The sequence below is a fragment of the Meriones unguiculatus genome, chromosome 4 (assembly GCF_030254825.1).
Source record: "Meriones unguiculatus strain TT.TT164.6M chromosome 4, Bangor_MerUng_6.1, whole genome shotgun sequence".
In the NCBI taxonomy this organism is placed as follows: Eukaryota; Metazoa; Chordata; class Mammalia; order Rodentia; family Muridae; genus Meriones; species Meriones unguiculatus.
The window spans coordinates 132,668,510-132,690,272 of NC_083352.1; the positions used below are offsets into that span (position 1 = coordinate 132,668,510).

The 21,763-nt window shown below is 45.0% G+C and overlaps 1 protein-coding gene across 1 annotated transcript in view; it reads right to left on the bottom strand.

Annotated features, from left to right (window-relative positions):
- The window catches only part of Slc24a3 (solute carrier family 24 member 3), a 475,313-nt gene that overhangs the window by 174,278 nt on the left and 279,272 nt on the right, over positions 1–21,763 (bottom strand). Inside the window, exon 3 of the mRNA XM_021644597.2 lies at positions 12,258–12,334. Coding sequence (XP_021500272.2) covers positions 12,258–12,334 — 77 coding nt within the window. The remainder of the gene's footprint in view (positions 1–12,257; positions 12,335–21,763) is intronic.

Sequence of the window (21,763 nt, forward strand, 5' to 3'; positions counted from 1 at the left end):
TTGGCCACAGGAGATGAGAGTGAAGCATTGGCTGACATTTTGCTTCTTGCTTTCAAGATTATTATTATTTTTTGGCAGTGGTTCTTATATGTGACAGAAGTCCTGCTCATTACACAATACAGCTTAGAGCCTTTGCTCTGGCCATGTTGCCTCAGGGCCTTGGAAATAAATGTGTCTGTTTACCCAGAACAAAAAGGCATAGAGACTTCCTCTGGGTGGGCTAGCCATACCGGAGTGCTTAAGATCCCCAATGATACTTGGGGGATTACAGTTGGGTACTATTAAGTCCCTTGTTGCATTTTCAGAACTCCAGTCTCCTGAGGGGACTACGCTCTGGTGAATCATACCAGGTCATAGCTGTCTAATAATGGGATATTCAGGTGACCAGACTCTTCTTCCACTGGATAAACCACGAATGGAGTTTGACTAGTACTTGGGAACATTTACTCTATTTTACAGATGGAGAAGTCTTGATCATGGTCGTGGAACCGGCCAGTGGGAAGTTTTGGACAGAGAGACCCATCACCATATGCTGTCACAGAAACCAACAAGACTAATATCCTCACATAACCATGTTCTTCCTCTTCTGATGAATGGGCTTACTGCCAGAACTGTGCCCCAAAGACAAGAGAAGGAGACCCTTGCAAAGAACACTCAGTTGATTTGAAGACTTTTAAAACAGCATGGATATATATATAACTCAGTAGAAGAATGCTGAAAATATGGATTTGAATTTGGTTCCAGCATGAGAGAGACAAAGACAGAGCCAGACAGAGAGACACAGACACACACACACACACACAAATGGAGACTGATTCTTCTGTGGATGCCCAGCAGATGTAATTTTGTTGTGTCTTGTTAATAGATTGGATGGAAAACAATAGCAGTCTTCCCATAGCTTATAGTGCAAGATACCTTCTCCCTTCCCTTTTCATGCTGTCTCCATGCCAACATGATTGCCACACCAGGCCCATGTGAACATATCCGCAGCGCAGCTTTCCACTTCCTTCCTGACACTCTGTCTGGGGAGGGCCAGCATATCTTCTGAGAGATGCACATCGAGTCACACTGGGCTTTTTCTGATTTGAACAGATTTCTCCCAGAATTGACTTGTCTACTCACTATAGGAAGGAACACAGGGAATTTTGTTGTTGTTTTGGCATTTTGAGCATAGAAAAGTCAGATTCCTTTGCCAGTAAAGAGTAGGGCAGAATGTGGCTGTTGATGAGGGTTCTCATGAAAGCAAGAAATGGGTCATGTGTCACAAAATGCACATGACAGCATTCTTCAGAGCTAAAAGAACCAAAGAAACGGATGTTGTCCAGGTGTCTAAGGTAGGACAAAAGTGGAGTGATTCAGTGGAGTAGGAAGAAGGTGAAGGAACTGTAAATGAAGGAGACTGGGCAGGATTCGGTTACATAGTTCTGATTCTCAGGTACACTTTTAAAGTACACTGGATTTTTTTTTTGTGTGTGTGCACTACGGACATGAGGCTTCACTCTTGCTGTGGCCCAGAAAAAAATAGCAGTGGCCTGAACAAGGACCAGGCCAACAGAAATGAGGAGAAAGAGAGAGATGGGATCCACACATAGAACTTGCTATTGTGTGGGAAGACAGGAAGGAAATCAATCCTGGCTTGTAAGTTTCCAGCCCAAGTGACCCAATGCTGAGATGGCGAAGCCAAAGCATAAAGAGTTTTTCAGGGAGAAGAAAAGCTTTTTGTCTTTTAAAGCTCATAGCTCTATTTCAGATTATATCCTGACTCTAGGCAGATATGCAGATCCAGGAAAAATTGTTTGAGTTGCCAAGGAAAACACACATAAGCACAAACACACACACACACACCCCTCCTACATGGCATATTTCTCATTCACTAACATTACTGTCTCTGTGTTACAGAAAAAGGCTGCAGCACCATAGATGTACACGTGTGTGTCTGACACACATCAGTCACATCTAAGCACGAGCCTAAGATTTCCGTTTTGGAGGACAATAAGTAGTCTTTCCCCAAGCAGACTCTGTAAAACCAAGGTGACGAAAGCAAATAAACCTGGACCCAAGTCCAGAGAGGATGGAAGGATTCAGCAGCAGCCAAAATGGCTGATTCTGTTACAGGTTTGGATGCTGAGACGCATTATGCTAACTGCCAAAAATACGCCTCTCCCTAATCCCCATGGTCACAGCAAGGGAAGGAAGGCAGTACTAACAAGCTCTAGAAGGGAGGCAAATCTGCAGGCTTCTACCTTTGTGCATAAAACAACGGCAATCAGAATGCTAATGAAGTAGCTGACAAGACAGGTCCCATGATTACCTTTGGAATCAAGGGGAAGCAGTGAGGAGTCAGCCTTTCAGTATTATCACGGTAAGTCTTGAGCATCAAGGAGATGCCTGATAGTGAGGGCCACCTTTGGACCTAATTAGCATTTATGTCTGGTGGTTTCTAGGTAGAATAAAAGATCATGTTATCAAGGGATCATTTGCAAATGGCTTCTGAAGTGGTCAAGGGAACCTTGGGAAATAAGTCTCTCCAACTAAGAGTGCCATCCCTAGTCAAGTGTATGGACGTTCATCATGGCAGTGGACAAGTGGACCTACCTTGGGCCCTACCCATGGCAGCAGAAGAATTGGTGGTTGTCAGTTACTCCCAGTGTTCTTTCTCCCTGCAGCTCCTTTGCTTATGGTTCCTAATTCCTTAAGAAAAGAGGTTGAGCAGATTGAAAGGATGTTCCTTAATATGTGAGAAGAGGTCCCCAGAAGCTGATGACCACCATATTCAAAGTCACACAAGAACTGCATAGCACAGCCCCCCCCCCCATACTGCATATGTTGTGCAGAATGAAGTGTTTTCTGGGTTACAAAGTAAGACACAGGACTGGGGGAGATTTGCTGAAGGGAACAGATGTTTCAGAATGAAACAAGAGCCTTACTATTCACAGCTCATGGGTTAGGAGAGGAAACCTGTGGGCTGAATGGAAGAAAAGCTGTCTGGGAGGGGATGGCCAGCAAGGCGTCACATCACACACTTGAGGAGAGTGTTGACAGTTCTGTCTGTGTGTCTGTGTGAGACCTGAGGAGCTGCGGGACTCCTCGCCGCTCACTTGATGAGAGTCACGGCATCGTTTCTTCTCTCTACCCGAAGACGGTGGGCAAAGTGAGAATGAGGCCAAACAACTGGCCTCAGGAGATTCCAGGGCACACCTGATGCATCTGGGTGCTTCCCGACTCTGTACTACAGCGCACGGAGACAGGAAGATCCACGAGAAGTCACCCGCCTGGGTTCTCCGGCCGAACTCGGGGTGTGGGACAGGTGGGGGTCTATCCTGTTTGGGCAGCCCCGTTAGAAAGATCTGGAACGTGTTGCCGCAGGTGTTATCTGCAGCCTGGACACTCACGTTTCTGAGCATCCCAACACAACAGTAACTGTCCATTTGCACGAGGGCTTTGGAGCTTGCCTGCCTACCCTGGCTGTGTGTGTGTAGGATGGAAATGCAAAGAGGTGACGTGGCTTCAGTTAGCGTGTGATGTGGAGTACTAGTACTCCAGTCCGCTCACGTGAAAGCTTCTTATTGCAGAAGGAGAGTAAACTAATGGATACTTTTTCTCTCTCCTGTCTCTACCTGGGCTCTAAGGAAATGAATTGTGAGACATTGTCTTCCTCAGAGTTTACTTCTCCAAATAGTTTTCTCTGTCGGCTTGGGGTCAGGACCTGAACTGAAGTAGAGAGAGATCAATTTAAACCAAACTTTTTCCTCTTGTGACAGGGGAGAGAGCTTTGGAAAAAAAGCCACATCAAGATTAATATATGAAAGAAGCTACTTGGCAGAGGGGAGTGTGTGTGTGTGGGGAATCCTGCTTCGGCCCTAGCATCATCTAAAGTTAAAAGAAAAAAAAGTCCATGAATACGAAGCAAAGAGGCAAGGAGAGAAGGAGTTAAAAACAAAAACAAAAAATATGCACTGTAAGGCCAGATGGTTCAGGGCACTTTTTTCAGCCACTAGCCCACTTTTAATCTGGGAAGTGCCTTTTCTCTCTATTTCTATTCCATCTCTAACTTGCATGGCTTTTTTTCCCTCTTTCTCCAGACGGCTGATGGGATTTTCACCTAGCCTGTACTATTGTTTTTCTCTCAGACTTGAATAAATTGTCCACAGGCTTTCTTTCAAATCCATTCTAAATTATTTTATTAGTGATGCTTAGACCCCAAAGAGGGAACCCCAGTGGCACTTTATGGGTCAGTTTCTGTACCTTGTTTAGTCTGAGGAGGCTGTAAACGGGGTAATTTGCATAAAAAAGTAGGTCACACCTGGTGGACTGGAGCCTCAGAAGCAGAGCTGGATACTAATAGTCCAATGTACTGAATGGTAGGAAGGGTAGGCATGGGGGTTCCTGGCAAATGGTAATGGGGGCGCTAGGAAGAGGGTCTGGGAACACAGGTGACAGGAAAGGTGGATAGTGAGGTCCTGGGATGGTAACTCAAGCTTATCCTGCTGGGTCACAGGAGGAGACAAGGTAGAATACGTGACCTGTTTAGTCCGACTGAGGCACGGGGGACTGAAATATGTATAAACCTCTCCAAAGGGCTACTTCCAGGGATGTTGGCTTTCTGGAACTTCTTTAGAGACTATCCTGGATTCTAGAAAAATGGGATTTGGGTACCAAAAAACCCCTCAGAGTTGTAGAGGGGTATGGGAAATTAGTGCTTGGGAGATGACAAGCAACTAGCAGTACTTAGAAGACACAGGTAAGGGGCATGTTCTAGTCAGTGTCAGACTCTGCCAGGAGCCCCACACGTGCGTTTGCAGTACCCACCAACACAGCTGGGAGAAGTGAGTTGTTGCATTTTTCTCCAGTGAGAAATGAGGAAACTGAGGGTCACTACAGGCAGAAACAGTTTCCACACGACCACCAGCCGGTAAGGACAAAGGCCAGGATTGAGACTCAGGTAGGCTTCATTGAGAGTACAATCTCTCACCGCCATGCTTTGTCACCAGCTCAAAGAGCCTGGGGAATGAAGCCTGCAGCATGCATATGGGAAGACTAAGTCCCAGGGGCTTGACTGGGGCCTGCTGAATTAAGCCTCCTGAGCAAGGAGGGGAGGGAGTGACTCAAGAGCCACGGGAACATAATTTACCCTCTGTGTGCTAATCCTCTCTGGATACCAGTTTTAGCTCCATGTTGACACTGACAAATTAAGGACATGCTCAACACTTTTCCAAGAGTAAACAGCAAATTCCACACGCTGTTTTAATCATTTTTCTCTTCCAGGGCAAAATCCCTTAACTAAACACGTCTGTCCAGAGAGTGAATTGTGGCTGGAACCTTTCTGCCCAGACCATGCAGGTTCTTTTCAGCTTCAAAACCCCTTTGACTAAAGTTATTCCTAAGTATTTTATTAGTCCTACAAATAGGATTGTACTCCAAATTTCTTTTGGGATAGCTTATTGCTACTGTATAAAAATGCTACTCATTTTTGTAGGCTGATTTTTGTAACTTGTAACTTAAGAATTCATTCATCCAAGTTTTTCTGGTGGTGTCTCTGGGGCCTTCTGTAGAGCAGCAGATACTTTCACATTGTCCTTTCCTACCTTTTGGTTAATAATGATGTAAGTTTTAAAAGACCGAATGAATGGGTTTTATTTACTTATACTTTTGGTGGTGCCCAGGACCTTGTATACACTAAGAAAACATTCTACTTCTGAGACACACCCACAACTCCCAAGGAATTGCATTTTAGGTATTCTCAACACAAAGACAATTTAAGTGTGTAAAGTGAAAGTGTGTAAAGTGACACATATGTTAATTAGCCTACTTTTGGTCATTCCATAATGTATCAAAACCTTATATCACACCCCATAAATATATACAGTTAATTATTATTTGTCAATTAAAAAATTAACATCCTTCCCAGAAAACGGCAATAGCTCTTGTGTTTGAGGCCTAGGCTTGAAGGAAAAGCCCATGCAGAGACATCTGCTGTGGTGCCTTGTCCATTTGCTCACAGGAACAGTGACTTGGCCTGAGTGGACTTGGCTCTTGTTATGGCAGGAGATGCACTGTGACAGGCTATACCACCTCCCAAAGGCTACAGGGAGAGAAGGGGGTAAAGACTTAAGAACCTAACTCTCACAGAATGTCTATCATGTGCTAGGAGACACAGGGTACTCGTTTCAAAACACACATTTCCTACCTCCTATTCCTGTTTCTTTATTATCCTACATCCTGGTTTCTGTAAGCCCTATGGAATTACAGAATTATGGAATTAAGCCCTTGGACCTGTCCTCCTTGGATGACCAAGCAGGACTCCACTCTTGAAAAGACTAAGCAGGAAAGTGGTGCCCCATTGCCAGGCCATCCTGGAAGTCAGTACAGGATCCTGTGTTGGTCCATCAAGCCAAGACTTCTGCAGGTGAAGGCCCTCCAGGAATGGCCACCGATTGAAAAAAAAAAAAAAAAAAAAAAAAAAACCACATCCTTTGCCATTCCCATACAATGGTTTACAGATTTGAATCCAAGGGTAGCAGTCTCCATTGCCACATTTGTCTGCTGTCCTCATTTCTTTCTCCCCCCATAGCTTGGGAGTTAAGATGGTCTGTGGATAAGGGAATCCCACACTGAGTCCATCTCCATTCTTCCTTATCCTACATTAGCTTCCAAGTTTAAGAATGGGCTGGTTCCAACCTCAAGGTTACACTATGACCTCACCTTGTTCCCCAAAGGTGCAGAGAGAATCACTGTCAATGAAAGGACAGCCTCTAGGATAGAGGTGATTGGATGTTTTTGGATAATGGGAAGAAACACTCAGATATCCCCTCCCTCTGACTTCACTGCCATAGCTTGTTTCCTCAGTGTTTTCACCTCGGCTTAGGCGACGTTCCCATCTTCCTGGGACCACCTGTGTTCCTTCTGAAGAGGGGTGACTCTGCTTCCATTCTGCCCTTGGTTTCCTGGTATGCTCTTCTGATTGCCTGCCCTGCTTGCTCCCCACCTGCCAGCACTGTTCACAGCCTCTGCAGGCGTCCATGGGCTCAGTTTGCTTTTTCCTCACCTGCCTATGGGTCACCAGTGCATGCTCTTCTGTGTCAGGTCACCAGCTCTTAATCAAGAAGCTTCCATCCAGAGACCCGGGGGAAAACACATCATAGAAGAGGGAGTCTCAGCCCTATCCCATACTGAGCTACCTTCCTTGCTTTAATGATCTAGGCCCCCAAAGCTGTCAGCCTGCTGTTTGAGGTTTTTGGTCACAGTGATGACAGCACTGCATACAGTCTTCCAGCTCAGTGGAGGAAAGTTCCTTTCTGGGCAAAACCCCGAGATTCCTGTGAAACTCCTGGAGCATGTCCAGGTTTAGACTATGAAAACACTCAGGAGAAGCATTCTCAATGATGTGTCCTTTCTGTTATGTGTGTTTTACAGCCCTGGGTTCACACCCAGCGTCTTGCTGAACCACTGAGCGGCCCACCCATTGTGGTTCCCACAGCCCACTCATTGTAGCTCCTGTCCTGGGCAATCCATTTGCCAGGTGTGGGCTGCTGAATGAGTTAGCAACTCTTTTCTCAGTCTCACTTAATAAGAAGCTGCCTTAACAAGAAAGAATCACTTTCCCATACCTCCCATCCTTCCCACGTACACACACAGGGAGCGGGGAGAGAGAGAGAGAGAAAGAGAGAACTGTCTGTGGGGACAGAGGAGCTACATTGAAGATGAGGACTTAAGCCTCAATGCTTATGAAGGCTATGTTTAAAAGCTGCCAAGCTACACAGAGGAGTTTGATCAACCAAAGAGAGACACATTCCCAAATTCATTTTGAGAATCTCAAGAATTGATTATTTACAACTTTTCTCCTTCCCCTGGGAGAGAAAATGCCTGGCTTGGTTGATCACCTCAGAGATTCATCTTTCCATGTCAGGCAGGATAATTATCAAAAATTTGCCAGATATTTATAAGCCTCAAACAATCACAGCCCTAGAAAATAATCCACAGGCTTCTCCCTCTGTTTGGGGCAGAGTCAATGAGTTCACTCAGGATACAGATTTCTTCAGAGTCAGGAAATCCTACTTCTAACACCCCTGTGTTAGGAAAGATGGACTAACAAAGGATTTCTAAGACTCATGTGCTTTCCTAGAGATGTTCACTGTGGACTAAAACTGTAAAGATGGTGGATTTGCCTACTCGCAGGGGAGGCATACACACACAATTGGAAGAAATAGAAATGCTTTTGAAGTGCAATCTCAGGGTTTAGGTATTCAAAACCAAAAGGATCCAAAGGGGGGAAATTAGAGTTATGGTGTTCAGCGACTGAACCCAAAAGGGCTGTCCTGTGTTCCACCAATCACACACAGAAGAGCAGTATTTCTAGGACAGAACAATAGAAGCAAGCTCAGAAAGCTAAGATTTAAAAGTATGCTCGGGGGTGGGGGGATGTCTTTGGTCCTGCCTGCATCCACAGACCTGTAGCATCTTGGGCCAGAGACTCCAGATATCGTATAGAAAGCAAACTCCCAGAGCACAGCGCATTGGGCTGTGTGGGTTTGGGTACAGGAGCTAGGTGTGACTGGGTTTCACAAGAGGACCCGAAAGTGCATGAAACTCTGCCTGAGGCCCAAGGCTATGGCGAGTTAACTTCATGCAACTTCATGAAGTAGCCAGAACAGGAAGTCTTGTAGCTCTATCCCTTGGGCATCCAAGGAGACAGAACTGCCTACTTGGACCCACTGCCAGAAGACAATACTTTGCTGACATGGATGGGGCACAGCAGGCTCTGGTTGTTCAGGTGGACACTCACTAGGCCTGGGAAATCTCTCCTCCTATCTGGCCCTCCCAGGTGTCTCTCCCACATGCCCTTGGGCCTTTTTCTGTGACCTTGCTAGAACATTCTGAACTTGCAGGAGAGTGGTCTACTATGGTCCTATGTCTGATCTTTTACAGCCCTAGCCCTGATCAAGGAAACAAAGATGAAGGGTGGGGGTGAGGTAAAGAGTGGCCCCCTCCACTGCAACCTCTCATTCACCTCCTAATAACTTTGGCATGAGTCCCGTGACCTCCCTACCCTTATGCCTGTGCACTCGCTCCTTCAGTTCCTCCAGGTGCTCTGAATCACCACATTCCCATATACCCTGATATTACAGCCAGGTCTCCCTTAGTGACCTCCTGTCTGTTCTTCAAGACCAGTAGCACTGTGGCCCCCAATTGTTTCTCTGGGAGCTCCCTCGACAGCAGACCAGACCGTGGCTGATACTTTGCACATGCCAGGTTCCATCCATGGCAGCTCTCCTCCTAACGTACTGACCTCCTGCAGGGTAAATCTGTCTTTCATCCACCCAGAAAGGCTGGGCCTAGCACTACCAAACTGTACCAGCTCAGGAAGTGCTTCTAAACCTGTCAGTCATTCAACTTCTGGCAGGTTTGACTTGTACATTCATCTGCTGGACTCTCAAACACACTTTGCCCTTAAAACAATTATTCTTACAGCCTGACATGTTCACTGAAAACCTCCCAGACAAGCTAAATTTGCTGGCTAATGATAGGTACACGGAGGTAGATTCTGCCCTGCACTGAGAATGCAAAAGCTACACAACTCACACTGTTCAGTGAACCAAATACGATGGGACCAAAGATGCCTCCCCTCATGAGGCACATTTCCTTTGCGGAGTCGCCAGTGGGTTAGAGGCAGTCCTTGACATTGCAGCTGCCCTGCAGGTCATTCCTTCCGGCCCTGTAGAGAGGCCTTTCCCTTATCCCACCCATCTGACCCTGCCCTGGCCTACACGCATGTGCGTGGGGCACAGGTGGCAAGCTCATGGTTACTCCACCCGGGGCCTCTTCTCCGTCCGAGATTAGGATCCTGGAAAGGAGCCTGTTCAGATCTTGGCAGCCAGCTGGAGGTTTTGCATTAGTTGCTTTTTTGTTGTGATAAAATGCCACGACCAAAGGTAAATTAAGGAAGAAGAGTTTCTTTGGGCTTATGGTTTCAGAAGGAGAAGAAGGAGAATCCATAATGGCAGGAGAGACAGGGCAGCAGGTAGCCAGAACAGGAAGCTGAGAGTTCACATCTTCAGCCACAGACAGGCAGACAGGAAGCAGAGTGAATGAACTCACAAAGCCACATCCAGTGATGCACTCCCTCCCGAAAGGCTCCACCTCCTAACAGTGCCACCACCTACAGGGACCAAGTGTTCCTATGTGTGAGCCTAAGGGTGCACATTCCTCATTCAAGCCACCACAAGCTATGCGGGTAGATAATTCTTGGACTCCACGCCTCATAGAGCAGGATCTTAAAGGGTTGAACACTGACCTTGATCTCTGGATTTCTTGCCTAGAGTCTAAAGTGCAGGGCCCAGGACAGGGGCAAAAATTATATATTAGAGACTACAGTGTTCATCTGTGGACTCATAGCCATTCTAGGAAGCTGCCTACTGTCATAACACATTGTACACTTAGTTTTCATGCATCCTTGAACGATTGCCACAGTTAACAGGAGCCTTTCTGAGTAACATGGCCTTGTGAAGGGCAAAGGAAACTCAGGACTCCCAGGCTTCAGCTGGGAAGGTAGAGTTAGAGGGGAGTTTCCTGCTGCATTATGCAGCTAGCAGCATCATGGTGGGAAGATGAAAGCCCTCACTGTTTGGGCCAACTCGAGGAATCTCATATCTCTCAGATGTCAAAGCAGCAGGGTGCTCTTAGCTGCTGGGATCCCACTTAGTGTCTGGGATGCCTCAGCCTTGTGACAGCAGAGCCTCTGTGGTGCCAAAGATGGCACCCACATTAATTGCTCAGTGAACACTACTCTCTGGAAGGGCAGGGAGGACTAGAAACTTTCCAGGATTCTTATTTATTTGGTGTTTTTAGAAACAGTCTTTGCTAAAATAAAATATTTCATGCTTTTGTCCCCAGGTAGGCGTGCAGTAGAGAAGGAGTTGGAGGGCTGATTGCTTTTTCTAGGAAGGGGTCAGCTCGAGTGACTCACGGATCTAGAAAAGCGAATCATCATGTGAGAAAACATGTACAAGCAACGGCTGCAGAGTCTCAAACCTGTGCCTGCTTTGACTCCAGAGCCAGATTATGCCTGCAGATCACCTTCAGGTGCAGATTGAAAATTAGTTGCTAAGTCCTTTTCTTGGACAATTGTGGGCTTGTGACTACAACTGATACAAAGAAAATGATACGGTGTGGCTTCTGGAGCCGAGTTCTACAGCCATTTTCATGCTAGAGTCCATGGCTTCCATGTGGAAATCTATCTCCTGTAGGCTACTCCACTGCAGAGAACACATGAAGGAGCTCTGAGTGATGGTTCTGGAGGAGCCCTGCAAAGCTCAGGCCCCAGACCTGAGAGTGAAGAAGCCCTCAGAAGGGTACCATGGAGCCCAAGTCACCCAAGTTAAGTTGTCCCAATCACATGAAAGGGCATTTCCTTCATGCTACTTTTGAACGGTTGATAGAGAGAGCCCAGTGACAATGGATGTGAACAGGATTTACTAAGTTTAGGGAGTTTATTTCACGGCGATAAATAAAAATAAAGGAGATGGCAATAAGAATGTTTTGAGGCAGTAACATGCCTAAAGACTTTGGCTGGCGTTTTCTTGTTCTGCGGCCACTTCCTTAGATATATCCTCATGCACACAAACACATCAAAAACAAACAATCCAAAAATCTTTCCAAATGGGAACAAGGTAAAGCAAAGGCCTTAGATCTTATCTTTAGATGATGATGGTATGAACCACAAAACCAGAGGAAGGCACCAGCTGTAGCTGGTCACCTATTCAGGGACAGGCACTGACTGTCACCTCATTTAATCATTTAATCTGCTGAGTGAGCAAATACTCTGTCCCTACCATGTGCCAAAGTGTGAGAACGAAGCCAGGGACAAACAAAACAAAACAAAACCACAAAAAACTCCCTGTTCTCATGGGGCTTACATGAGAAGCCAACAGGCAATGTAAAAATAACTGTGTAATGACAGATTACCTGGGGTAAAATAAAGCATGGTGAGGGGAACACTGTGACACGTGGACCACCTGGTTGCAAAATGGCCCTGTGTGAGCATTGACAGGATCAGGCTAGTTGGGAGTTCACTCTTGGACACGAAAACGAAGGAAGACTACAGACAGATGTCTGCCAGCCAGTCTTTAAGATAGACAGTGCGTTTGGAGATGGCCCGCCACCAGCGGGCAGGCAGAAGCGAGCCTCTGTGGGTATTTCCACTGTCTACCTACCTTCGCCCTTCAAGCCCGTCAGGCAAAGGCACACGAGGGGCTACTTACACACAACACGTGGAGGACCACTGCTCCTTGTCGCCGGTCTTCATTGGAGAAGATGTCCCTGGGGAATTCATGCAGGGCTAGAGAACAGAGAGAGAACCAGCTCAGTATGGACAACCTCTCAGCACAGCTGATGCAGGACAGCGCCACCATCCCTGACTCTAGAGACTACTGATCCTGGATCTATGAACTTGCATAAGAATAAAACACCACAAACTAGAAGACCTCAAGTTCATGAACATCTAACTAGAATTTAGTATTTCCTTCAAACAAGAAGTGACAATCAGTGGTAGTCTTAGCATGACCTCGGCTCCAGCTGCCAATGAAAATTTTCATGTTGCGTTGTCCCTTGGTGAGGGACTTGCATCTGTGAGAGATTGCTTCTGGGATTCCCAGGACACCGAACGGGCATGTGCAAGTCCCTTCTGGAACATGGCATGGTATTTGCATATCATCTTTAGATGATTCATAACTTTTCCTATAATAGAAGTGCTATGTAAATAGTCAACACTGTATTGTTTAGGGAATGATAAGTCTGCATACAGGAACAATTAAAAATATTTCCAACTGTAGTTGGTTGATCTGTGGTACAGAATGCATGAATATGGAGGGTGCATTGCAGGCCAGTCCACGCTATCTGTGCGGCTCTGCTTAGCCACTTTAGAGCTACGGTAGCTTGTAGAACATCACCTGTGACCTTAAGCTTAAATAGGGAATCTGAGTGTGGTGGTACACATCTTCAATCACCTCAAGGAACGGAGGAGATCTCTGTGAGTTTGAGGTTAGCCAGGTCTATATAGTGAAGTTCTAGGCCAGCCAGCTGGGGTTACAGGGGACACTGTCTCAAAAAATAAAAAGTTAAATGAGGAAGCATGTAACTAGGATTTCAAACTTGTTTTCTAATATTCAATGTATTTCATTCAAGATGACCAGTTTTTATTTATAATCTTAAAACTTTGTTGCCTGCAGTGAAAAGGGTTCTGAGCAGGGCATGCAGGCTCCCTCTCCTTCACACTCCACTGGTTTGAGGACTCCAGCACCCCAACTCTGTCATGAGAAGTGTCATTCAGGAAGCAGCAGATACCCTGCTCGCCCTCCCCCTACCTTTGGCAGACATCACCAGCTAATGAAATGCTCTCCTGGAGCTTGGTGATATCTCCCACTGTTTTTCCAGCAGGCAGAGGACAGGAATTGTATACCAGGTATCATGAACATACGTTTGCCACTCATCTTCTTTTAATTTCTCCCTCACGTAGAGTTAGAGGCAAGGATTTAGAGATGTATAGTTTATCTGGAAAGAGGCTGCAGTGTACACTGTGAATGAAGATAGCGACGAGGCCAGGAAGACAGGATATCAAAGATGACCATGGAGGAGCCCAGTCCTGCTGTGTAACCTTGAGGCTCTCAAAGAAAATATCTCAGGATTGTGGCTAAAGCTGACCAGTTTTTATTTGTAATCTTACAAACTTTTTTGCATACGGTGAAAAGAGTTTTGCCAAGCTAGGGTATTTGTCCCAGATTCAAGCCACTGGCCACTTCTTGCAAATACTAAGTTTTCTGTTTCCAAGATAGCATTGCAGCGAGGAAGCCTTTGGCTTTGGGTCGAGGTATAAGATATTTGTGCCAGACAGTACATCTGTGCACATCTGCATAGAGAGTAAACCTCACCGTCTAAAGTACCACATGGAGAAGTTTAAAGTACTGATTATGTCCTGGTGCGGTGGCACACGCCTATAATCCCAGCACTCAGGAAGGCAGACACAGGCAGATCTCTGTGAGTTAGAGGCCAGCCTGGTCTACAGAGTGAGTCCAGGACAGCCAAAGCTACACAGAGAAACCATTTCTCGAAAAACAAAAACGAAAAAGTACAGATTACTTGTTTAAAATTTGTTCATTCTTTTGTATTTTCTTCCTTATAAAACTATATAGATAGAAGATATTAATTAGCTTAGATGTATTAATCATTTCATGATATATAGCCAGCCTCTGATTAGTAATGGTGCAAAAGTTTCACACATTCAACAGAAACTATATTTTTAATTCTGAATGTTGGTTAGGTACTGGGCTACCAATATGTGTTACAGGACTCTCCATGGGGCCTAACTGCAGAATGGTAGCAAGCTAAGTATGCTAAATATACAACCAAGATAGGATTATCACCTCATTGGATGTCATGGAACATCTGTATCTGTATGTGTGTGTGCGCGCATGCCTATAAAAAAGATCAAGGTATTTCTGAGCTCAAACAGATAAAATTAACTAACTTCACACATATAATAAACACATAATTTTTATATGTTTTTGTATGTCAACGACATCCTATCCTTAGGATGATGAAATGGGGAGGTTAGGAATGACAAGAATGTCCTGAGTATCCCAAGTGTGTTTCTATAAAGATACTCTTTTAAACATGACACACTGAATTCACCTGAGTAATGGAAAACAAGACAGACCTTGGAAGATTTCACCCTGTGCACCACAGTGGAGATACAATGTAGAAATGACAATGGGAGGATAAAAGCCCACAAAATAAGCTGTAGCTCTTGTCAAGCCCTGGGCCCTACAATGCTGCCAACTATTTTTTGATCTGTCTCAATTCCAGCATCTTCCCCTCCACATGCTTCCCCTCCCCTCCAATACCTCTGGCTTGCAGGACCTTTGCTGGGTTGGTTCCATGAAGGAAGCTCTCCAAGATCCCTAGGAGAAAACCATTTGCTCTGAAACCTGTCTGCAGATGACAGTGTCTGCAGGGAGTTTAGCCTCTGACCTTCTTTTTGAGCTTTCCAAAGGTACGGAGAATTGAGCCCTAATAGCTGCTTGGTATCTTCCACATTTCCCTGACTTCTCCTAAAATTACAATAAGCACGAGTCAAAAACTACGAAAGAAGTTCCTTCATGGACAATGTCCAAACTCAGGAGATTGGGAAGGGAGAAGGAAAAGGGAAAGCCCCTCAGAGACATCCTGTCTCATGTGCCCTGGGGGGTTCAAACCCCCTCTGCATGGTAACCGGCTCCCATGTTTCCTGCTTGCCTAGACCTTGGGCTCCAATTTTTGGCTCTGAAGAAATGACAATCATTGTCTATATACCATTATAGATCTTCTTCTTGAGGCTCCTGGTGCCTTCCTTAGGTTTATTTTGTTTTGTATAAGGTCCTTGACAGCTGGAGTTTGTGTTATGTTGGCTAGTGATGAACCCAAATGAGTCAAGACCATGTTTCTGGGGGCAGGAGTGATGAGTAGAGGCACACAAAGATGATGGTGCACATTTATTGATCACCTGCCTCAGGCAGGCTCTAGACATCTCCCAAACCTCCAACCTTTTTTATCCCCACAGAAGTCATTATTTTAATTCTGTACATCAGAAAGCTAAAGGACTAAAACAGGCTGCATACATGGAAACTCACAGCTGTAAGTCCACAGAGCAGAGTCATATCACAGTTAATTTAGAGCCAATATATCTCAAAGGGCTGTCTCCTCCATTTCTGACAGTTACTTGTATTACAGTTACACAGTATTACTCTGTGATCTCTTTCTTCTCATGACTTCCTCCTCCATCAGGTCTTGGCAGATATAAATTATATTGTCACATCAGCAGAAAGCAACAGATGGAGTGATTCTCCACTGAATTTTCTATCCTCAATGTCACTGACACAAGATGTTTCAACACTGGCTAGTTATAGGGTTTAAGGTCATGACTTAAGGTCTTCCCATGTCCAGATTGAAGGAACACCAAATTAATTTGCTGACCACAACAGCTATCAGGATGCCAAGTTAACTTACTGATCACAACAGCTCTCACAGGAGAGTTAAAAAGCTGGTAGCCTACCCTGAGAAACAGCTAAAACAGTCACGTGTGGGAGCTGCTGAGTGAAATTCCTAGCTCAGTGCAGAGTAGAGGAGGATAGAGTGGGTGAGGGGCATTTGTCACATGTATTTCACTTTGTCATAAATGTGTAGTAGCCATCTATTTCTTTAACCCCTTACCCAGCAGAAATAATACGGCTTCAATTAAGAGCAGGCTTAGGGCAGCATATGGAGAGGGTTAAGGCCACATAGGAGATACCACGAGAAAGGAAGAAGTAAGTTTAGGTTTGCATCTGCCATGTGTCCACCCATCAACAGTTTGTCAGTGGTAGCCTCACCACCATGTGGACATGTTAAGTGAGCAGAGGACAGGTTCATCTAGGCTCCATGTCACTAAAACAGAAGTTTTGTCTGGATTCTTAGCATTTTTAAATCTTCTTGAAAGTCAACAAATAGATACTGGGTGAGTAAAAGTTCACTGAAGATAAGTATCTCCCAGAGCTTTGCTTTGGACATTGGAAGAGTATATAGCTAGAGGTTTCCATGCATAGTCAGCATGTGGACCTGCCTGAAAATCCTGGGCAAAACTACACTGGAGACCACATCTTCAGTGGCGTAGGACCCAAAGGACAGAACTGTACATCATCAAAGTCCTGAAAGAAAACCCAGGTCCTGGATAAGCATGATGTAACAGAGATCAAATTTCAGAAATGAGTTCCGTGTCTTCCTTCCTTTGCTCTGCATAGGTCCTCCTCTTTCTCTTCTAGCAGCTGGCATCATGGCAGTAGCCAGAGCCTGATCTCTGTTCTATCACCAGCTGTGAGCTCCTAGCTCTTGGTTAAACGTGCCTTTCCCTTCAGAATACCTGATTGATGATGGGAAAATGTCTGGAACTTCCCTGTAGAATGACAGTTGGTATAAGTTCATCACAACACACACCAGAGTCTGGGAGCAGAACTGGCTGCTGGTGGAGCTTCCTTGATAAAATGATTCGGTTTGTCCATGGCAAGACAAATCAGGGGGTGTGAGGTAGTGAGGGGTGAGGAATGCAGAGGTGAGTCAGTTAGATGCTTTCAAATAACTTGCTTCATGATCAACCGCAAGAAAATCTTTTTCAACAGTAGTAATATAAAAAGAGCAAAATAGTCTTGTTAGTCTCCGAGAACGCTTCACCTGACATCAATCACATACACGCTGATCAAGTTTCGTTATAGTCTGTAATGGTTTAAACAGAAGAGGCCTCATACACACCCATATGATTGAATGTTGAGCCATAGGGGGTGGTACTACTCTAAGGTGTGGCCTTGTTGGAATAGGTGTGGCTTTGTTGGAGGAAGTGCATTACTATGGGGAGGGCTTTGAGGTCTCATATGCTCAAGCTATGGCCCGTGTGGCTCACTGTCATTTCCGGCTGTTTGGTGACCCAGATGTAGAACTCTCAATGCCTTCCCCCCTTTTTAGCACCATGTCTGCCTGCATGACACCATGCTTTTTACCATGATAATAATGGATTAAAGCTTTGATCTCTAAGCTAGCCCCAATGAAATGTTTTCCTTTATAAGAGTTCCTGTGGCCATGCTGTCTCTTCACAGCAATAGAATCCTAACTAAGACATAGCTTTCTTTTTTTCTTTCTGGAAAACCCACATTGAGTTGATGATGCCATTATGATGGTGGTCTCAAGATTACTCTTGTACCTCTTACAAAGAACGAAAGCTTACTATCTACAGTTTCAGTTACTGACTTGCTCACAGATCAAGTAGAACACACCTGAGTCGACAAATGTGGAGTCAGTGGAGTCAGGGGCTGAGAGCCGTTCACGGCTTAGCATCATCCCAAGGCAGTGATCACTTAACGCCCAGGACTCATCTTGTACTGTTCGAAGCAATAAGTTTCCAGGGTCAAAAGAAGGCCTCAGTGAGAGCCACAGGCAGCATATTCAGAAGCTAACTGAATATCAGTGTAGTCCTTCCCAGGGCCTGTTGCAGTCTGTGACAAAAGAATTCCATAGGCGAGGTGACTCAAATGAGAGATATTTGCTTCTCCCAGTTCTGCCTTCCTACACCAGATTGGAGTGAGCACAGGTCTCTTCCTAGTTATGTACTTATCTGCAGTACTAGAAGCCAAGCCAGCACATGCTAGACACACACTCTGCTGAACTAGATCCCAGCCAGTCCTTGGTTTTAAGACAGACATTGTATGAAGCTGAGGCTGGCTTTGAACACACCACATAGCCTGAATTGGCCTTAAATTTCTTTGTTCTTCTCTTTTCGCCTTCCCTTTAAGATTACAAACACATTCCACCATGCAGGACTCTCTTCCTCTTTGAATGGGTCACTAATTCAATCTTGAATATTTTATCTTATGACTCATCTCATTTTAATTATCTGTCAAAAATGTCACCTCTAAACAGCAGCACACTGGCAAAACCTTTAATGTATAAATCTGGGAGTGGGACACAACATGTAATATTAGCCTATGGCCTATTCCAAAGCCCCTTTGTATAAGAACTAGAAAAGAATATTTTTAATGTATCCATAATGATACAAAGGTGTAGACATATAAAGCCAGGTATTTATACATACGTATTGGCTTTGGCCCACAATGGTAAAGTGTGAAGGACAGAGCTTAAAGTCAATTTAAACTGCCATTGAGATTTTCATTCTGAATGCAGCATAGTGCAGCCCACATTCTAAGACTTCCAGCACTGTCATGTAGAGTACAAGATCTTCTATTAAACATTTGGTTCCACCATGCCAGAAGCTGAGTGGACTCATTTACAAAGGGCACTGTTAGATGGCCCTGGCTGCACACGTTGAGCAAGGAAAAGCACTGTCACTAGAGGCCCACCACAGTTTTTTTTTTTTTTTTTTGAGGCAGTCCCCAACATTATGTCTCTGTTTGCCTGCTGACCATTGGGAGGGGCCTCTTCACAGTTCCCCCTGGTCTTAGCACATAGTAGGATGGAGAGCTCATAGCAGATGCCTATCTTCAGTGAGGCAGACAGAGAACTCTGAAGAGAGAAGTTGCTGGTCAGGATGTAGGGAAAGAGTAGGTCAGCTTTTCCCCACTGGACAAATGATTCAGGGAAGCATGGCCACAGGCAGCTAAGCTCCTCCTACAGAGACCAGGTAAACTCTCCATGTGGACAACACTTTGCTGCTTTGCATATGTGAGTGTGGGAAAGGGTGTTTACAAAACAGCTGTAATTTTCCAGGAGGAGCATAAGGAGGTAGAGGGGGTACACTCAGCTGGAAGGCTCTGCCATTGGTCCCTGTCTCAGTTCCCTCATTTGTAAATAGGAGATCAGATAGTGCAAGCTCTCTAGGATCACCCCACCCAGAGAGTTGATGTCTGGTGCTAGCCATCCTGTAAGTGTCCATTTATCATGCCAAATGAAAAAGAACAGCGAATGTTTCTTGTGGATAAAGGTAGGATGCTCACTCCCTGTCAGGATACAACAGACAGATGGCTATAGTTGTCATAAGCATCCAAGTATGGAATGGAGACTAGAGTTCAATCCCATCCATGCTCCATAGAGCCAGATCTCCTTTACTAGCAGATGGGAACATTGGTGTGATCTTTGTATAATTTCTGTGATGAGTATAAGCAATTCATGCGAAATACCGACCATCAACCTTCCTGGGTATATCTAGCCTATTCTTAATACAATGATAAGTTGCGGGCATAGCATGAGGCAGAGGGTGCATTCATCTTTGGTCTTGGCATGAAAATCCACCTATTACTAATTCCAGCTTGCCCTCTAATGTTTTTCCAAGGATAGTGGTCAGTCCATGAGGGGTGTGCATGTGATTTCATGTGCAGACTGTGGGGGCCCCATGGCCCGAGTGGCATGCGGAGAATAGCTACTTATGTAGGGGTGTAGCTTTATCCACTGAGAGCTGCCTACTACATAGCTCCTGTCTACTTCAGTTCCTCTCTCTCTTCTGTGAAATTTTATTTTCAGTGTATTCTGCCAGTCTTGGGACCAACAACAGCAACAGTGCTGTTCCCATGGAAACTACAAAGCCCTGAATATAGTGGATCCCTCTTTCCAAGGCAACAGCAATCAGTGTCCTTATATCTGTATCCTGGCTGAATTCACAAGGTCTGAGAGTGATAAATCTAAATGGAGGATTGCAAAGAGGTAGAATGCATTTTGTTTTGTTTGAAAGAAAAAAATAGATTAGACATGAACACTCTCTTTTAGACAACCTTGCCATATTTGGATCAAGAAAGAGTCTAGGCTAGACATGAACTTCCCAGAGGTTACATTTGAATCAAATGTTGAATATAAGTGTGTTGCATTCTAGCTGGGGGAAAAGAGGCTCCTTCATATATACACTTATCTCCAAGCTATTCAGTATTTTCTAGTGATGCAACTTTGGTGAGCTGTCACACACGCTCAGACGGGTTTTTGGTGATGTAGCTGCCCAAGTGACATTCACATTCCTATTGTAACCCCAATAAATGCATTGGCTCACGAAGCTGGTTTTAGACACAATTGTCTATTTGGTCTGTTGTTGTTTCCTTTTTCTGGCGGGGGTGGCAAATAGAAATAGACTTTCCAGGCAAAATCCCACAAAAGGCCAGATCCTTTATCATGTCTGGGCAAATAGAATCTTGGCTTTTTCGCTCACCAATCTTTCATGAACAATCTTCTCATGTCAAAACACCTAGTATAATTCCATTGATTACCCACCAAAGTGGTGGTCCAAAAGCTGTCTAGCTCTTTCACACAGTGGTGGGCAACTTTACGCTACGGTTTCAGATACTTTTGTCTGTCTTAATGATTCCCCCTCCTTAACCCAGAAAAACCTACTTTTCCTGGCTGGAACATTATGAACTCTGCCAGGTATGGCATTCGCTTGGCTCCCAACAGAGGCCTTCTCTGACTCTTTCTGTAGCCCCATTGTACCATGGCAGCATCAATTAAATGATTTTCCAGCCACATTGTACTTCTTGCTTAAGAATGTATACCTTCGCTTCAGGGACACTGAGCTCCCTGAGGACAGGAACGCTGCCATTTTTCACTTGGTTGCCAACACCCACCAGGCAAAGATCCATGGAAATGAACTAAATGTCAAGTGAATGTAAGTATGAATAAACACAGAGGGCCCTTTTCCCAGGAGGTGGCTTTTGTGTAAACAAAGGACAGAATTACTAACTGGGAAATCTTGTTGGAAGGGACATTTCAGTAAAACTCTCAACAACTGCATCTCAACCATTGCCCATTAGAACTATTCATAAAAATCCCTTTTCTTTGTGTTCCAGAGCCTTGGAAGGGGGCCTTTCTACAGTCCCATCAACCGTGGTGGGAGCAGGAAGCTGGTCTGGCTAGTGAAATAGGAGCACAACTCCAGTTGTATGTGGCTTTGAAAGTGCTCACCTCAACAGCTTACATTACCTTGCCTTGGTGACATTTTGTCTAAGCAGCATGCATCAAATAACAACTTGTTTTTTTTCCTCACTGAGAGTTTTGGAGCTCCTTGTGACCTAGAATATCCTAACCTGTTGTGAGTAATATGAAGTTAATAAGGCTCTCAGCATCCTGTGACTTTCCTAGGTAAGATCTTGGTTGGCAGAAATTTTTGGCTGTTTTCTTGTCTTCTTTACTGGGCTGGGGAAGATGGTTAGGCTGTGGAATATTTATTCTTCTCAGTCTCGCTAGTGCTTAGCAAACACTCACTTTAGAAACTAACACA